The sequence below is a fragment of the Cannabis sativa genome, chromosome 5 (genome assembly GCF_029168945.1).
Source record: "Cannabis sativa cultivar Pink pepper isolate KNU-18-1 chromosome 5, ASM2916894v1, whole genome shotgun sequence".
Classification (NCBI taxonomy): Eukaryota; Viridiplantae; Streptophyta; class Magnoliopsida; order Rosales; family Cannabaceae; genus Cannabis; species Cannabis sativa.
In genome coordinates, this window is record NC_083605.1 from 4,369,843 (window position 1) to 4,374,818 (window position 4,976).

Genomic DNA, 4,976 nt, shown 5'->3' on the forward strand with positions numbered 1-4,976 from the left:
TGTACTAGTATGTATAGAGAAATATTTTTTATCAAATGAAAAATGGCGTTTTATTAAAATAAGGAATCAACCATTACAATGTCTAATAATTCCAAAGGAGAATCATTAGAATAGAAAATACGAACTGGCGAATAACAAGAACTATGCCCAAGAAAATGCACAATCTTATTAGCAGAACGCTTAACAAAACTTAAAGAAACATTTTTCAACTCATCTAACAGTTGCTAACAATCCCATAGCAACATTCCAAATGCAGAAGGTAGTATGTATAAAAAAAATATTTTATTTTATTTTACATTATATTTTCTTATAGATTCAATTAAAAAAAAATCTTACAAAAATTGAATAAATATTTAATCTATATCTATATTATGTGTATTTAGATTTTTAAATTATTATTTTTTATATTAAAATATTAATTATATGTATATATATTTTAAAATATATATGTAGATTGGAATACATCGTTGTATTATTTTATCAATTAATAAAAGTTTCAAGTTCAACAATGAGGAATTGAATCAATAACATTAGCTCAATGATTTTGATTTTTGTGTAATGACAAAATAAAGTCTCAAGAACTGATCATTTCATCGAAACAAATTTGTGTAGTAATTTAAACCTGAAATACTAATTAAAATATAAATATATTTTGTATAATTCTATTCTAGGAGTCAATTAATTTTTGCTTACTTTTTTTTTAATAATAATTAAATGTATTATTTGAAAAAATAAAAAGACCCTTAAAAGATAAAACTTATTTACGACAAATAAATATATAATAAAAAATCAATACTATAAAATATCTTTAACTGTCACCGATACAATTTTTTTCTTAATTCTAATTTGAACCTCAAGTATGTACTAATTCAAATATAAATATATTTACATCTTTTTTTTTTATTATTATTTTGTATAAGCCTATTCCACATAGGAGTCAAATACTCCTCTATATAAACACACACGTACCTCATAAAATTATGAAAAGCAAACTACTCATTCATTCATTCATTTTTGTTTCAACTTTCAAACATTAAGATTGTTGTTTGTGTGCTAGTAAGTATTAAATTAAAGCTTCTAACTATTTCATTTCATCATGGAATCTACGCGTTTCAACAAGAAGAAGATTTTTATTGGGGGTCTCCCTCATCAAATTGAAGAAGCTGAATTGAAGACATATTTTAGTGATTTCGGAACTGTGGTAACTATAGAAATTCTTCGTGAAAAGATAACTGACAAAGGTAGAGGCTTCGGGTTTGTGACTTTTGATTCTGAAGAAGCTGTAGAAAAAGTGTTGGAAAATAAGTTTTATAATCTGAAAGAAAAACAAATAGAGGTAAAGATGGCTGAAGTGAAGACAAATAGAAAGAATAGAAACATTCCTACCACGGCAAACAACTTGAACCAATCTCTTCCCAATTTGGCTTCTCAAATTTATTATCCCAATCCCAACCCATTTGAGGTTCATCCCAATTATTGGATGCCTTATTATAATTCTATGATTCCTACTCCATATCCATATCAATATGGAAAGAATATAGGAGTTAATTTTATGATTCCTAACCAATATCCGTATGTACATGGGCATGGGCAGAATTCTATGAATATGGGAATTTACAATCCCAATTAAATACATTAAGTAGTGGAAATAATTTTAATTGAAAATTTAATGTTGTTTTGTTCCCATTTATGTCATGTCTTTTTAATTTTTAATAATTAATAAATTATTTTTCATAATATTGTTTTTCATCATATGATAATAGTTTTATTGTTGATGCTATTTTTTTTTAAGATCATATATTAAAGCTTGCACCTGCAAGTATATACTTTTGTGATGTAAATAAATAAATAAATTTATAATGTGTAATATAATATACTAAATATTTTAGTTAGATAGTTTAAAATATAAAATTTGTGAAATCATGTGTAGATATTTTATATATATAAAATATAATTATGCAAAAATAAAAAATAACACACCAAAAACTATTTCGCTCAATTTATGAATTAAATTAAGCAGAATTTTCAAAAATAGTTTTTTAATGTTTTATGAGTAATTTGCGGCATAAATACTTAAGTTTTATGCCGAGTAGCAGATAAATACTTAAGTCGTATTTTTGGCGGTAAAAATACCTTCCGTTACTAGTGTGGAACTTTCGTAGGTACCTGGCCGTTATGTGCCATGTTAGTGTCCACGTGTCACTATGTGATTAGTCCAGATCATTTAATTTTTAAGTTTTATTTGTAAATCAATTTAAAAATTAAAAATAAAATCAAAATAGTTTAAAATCAAAATAAAGTAATAAATATTTAATATTTATATTTTAATTAAATTAAAATAAAATAAATCATTAATTAAAACCCAAAACCTAAAACTAACAAATAAACACAAAAGAAAATTGAATCATCCCCTTTCATAGTCCTCTTCTTCTTCCTGCCCTTCTTCTTCTATGTGAAGAGTTGTTTAATGATATTATATTTGTTTGGGTAAAGGGGGTACGTTCTCCCTTGATCATGGGGTTCATCGTCTTCTTTGCATAGAGAAAATTGAAAGGTCATTCCCCTACATCTCTATCCCATTTCTCTATTAAAAACCCTAATTTATTTTCCCCATTTTGCTTCAGGTCTTCTTCTTCTCCTTCTTCTTATTCTGTTTTGAGAGAATGTGATGTTTTTAATCTAAAAAGTTGTGGTTTTGATGAAAGTTTGGCTTTGATTTTACAGTCCCTTGAAAGGAGTGTTTTTTTTTAACAGGAACTTTTGTAGAGGAAAAAGATGTTAGCCTCTAAAACTGAGGAGAGTGTTCGAGTTGGGGGCAGTTCCATTTTGCAGCCTCAATACACGCGTGAAAGTTCGGCTATGGTTCTCCCTGCTCAGAGTCGGACGGAGCAACTCCGGCCGTCTATGGCTCCAACGGACTTCACCATCTTGAAAACTATCTATTTTCTCTCTCCCTGCGGTATCCTTCTCTCTGTTTTACTCTATGCGAAGTGTGAGGGAGATATGGGTGAGTTCGACAGAATACTTGGCTTGGCGGAGATCTGGTCATCGACGGGACCATTATGGTTTGATTTTTTTTACTGGATGTATTACAGGTTTCTTTGTTCATCATTAAGGATTTTTTAGGAATGTTTGTATTATTTTTTCTGGGTTTTTTTTTTATTATTATTCAAGTTTTTCTGGGTTTTCTTAGTGGTCCGATTTTTGTTGTCAATTTGATTTTGCTAGATAGATGCTGGTGAGTGATGAGGTTTTCGACAGCATTTGATGTTGCTAAAGGTTTAAATGGGATCTGAGTAAAAAAAAAAATTGGGGAAGAACAATGGATGAATTTGAATTGGGATTAAAAATTATCTGGGTTCGGGAGCAATGGATGAACATGAATGAATATATTAAATGTATTTAATTTTATTTTAAGTATGTCATTTAGTTTTTTTTTAATAAATTATGTTTAATTGTAATTTAATTTTTACTTTTTTTAATGATATTTTTAATTTTAAAATACTTTTTAAATATTTAAATTAATTTTTTAAATAAAATATATAAATTAAATGACGTGGACTAATCAAAGAATAACACGTGGACATTAACCTGGCACATAACGGCCAGGTACCTACGGAAGTTCCACACTAGTGACGGAAGGTATTTTTACCGCCAAAAATACGACTTAGGTATTTATCTGCTACTCGGCATAAAACTTAGGTATTTATGCCGCAAATTACTCATGTTTTATTTACATTTTGTAGGGGCTAAACTCTCTATTCTTTCCTACTCAATCTTTTTGGCACAGTGTGCACAAGGATATAAATGGGTTTTTATTGGTCCGTCCAGTTATTTTATTATTTAAATAATTGTAAAAAATAATAGAAAATATCTAAAATTAATAACATTAAAAATAAATGATAAAAAAATTTAAAAATAAAATTAAAATTATTGAGTGATCTTATAATGCACCCAAAAAAATACACTGATGCACCTCTTATTTGTTGGAATAATTTACAATATAAAAAATAGTATTCAAACAATCTATTTTACACACATATAAAATAAAAGAGCGTGCAACAGACTCTATTTTGCTATTTCCACATTCAATAAAAGCTACACAATTACATATTTACTAGGTAACGATGTTTAAAAACTTTTTATTTATGTTATAAAAATAAAATTTATATTTAATATATTAAAAAAATTATTAGCATATTAATATGTTAATGTACTGTAAAAAAAATACTAAAAATTATAATCTTAATATGTTAAAATATTAAGTCACATTATTTAATTGAATTATTATTATTATTATTATCATAAGTTTGTTATATAAATTGCACGTATAATTATTTGTTAAGATATGTAAAAGATTAATATTTTTTAAAAGAAATTACTTCAAACTAAATCAACCACAAAATAAATAATTTAAAATAAAAAAAAAAATTACAAAGACAGTTCATTATCTTTTATAACTTGCACTAATAAAGAGCATTAAAAAACAAAAAATACAAAACTTAATAAGAAAAAATTAGCGAATAAGCATATCTTTTTATTATTATTATTATTATTATTATTATTATTATTATTATTATTATTATTTTATTTTATTTTTAAGATGCCAAGTTTAGAATGTTACAAAATTAATGTAAACTATTCAAATATTTTGTTTATGTTTTTTTTACTAATAAAAAATTAATGTGTTTTTTTATTCTAAAATAGTCTATTGATTTTTTAGAGAAAAAAAAAATCTATAATAATAATAATAGTGAGTGTTATAAAATGAAAAATACAACATTGTTAATAAATAAAGACAGGTAATTACATAAAATATAATGTATAGAGAATGCTAAATGAAATATGTTGTACTTTCTTTTATATATGACTTTTTAAATAAAGGTAGATGGCTTAACTTTTTATGTATAGTAAAATATGTTCATTATAAAACCTTTCATATTTTGTTTTTTAATAGAAATTGAGAAAACCTTCTC

General features: G+C 25.4%; 1 protein-coding gene and 1 long non-coding RNA gene across 2 annotated transcripts; both read left to right on the forward strand.

Annotated features, from left to right (window-relative positions):
* Nucleotides 1-1,096: 1,096 nt before the first annotated feature.
* On the forward strand, nt 1,097-1,630 carry LOC115717471 (RNA-binding protein 1-like). Its single transcript, XM_030646456.2, has one exon. It carries the CDS (start codon nt 1,097-1,099, stop codon nt 1,628-1,630), a length of 534 nt encoding a protein of 177 aa, XP_030502316.2.
* Nucleotides 1,631-2,241: 611 nt separating this feature from the next.
* Nucleotides 2,242-3,724, forward strand: LOC115714968 (uncharacterized). The gene is made up of 2 exons (XR_004011153.2): nt 2,242-2,554; nt 2,755-3,724. It is a non-coding gene; the product is annotated as an uncharacterized LOC115714968 (long non-coding RNA).
* Nucleotides 3,725-4,976: the final 1,252 nt, after the last annotated feature.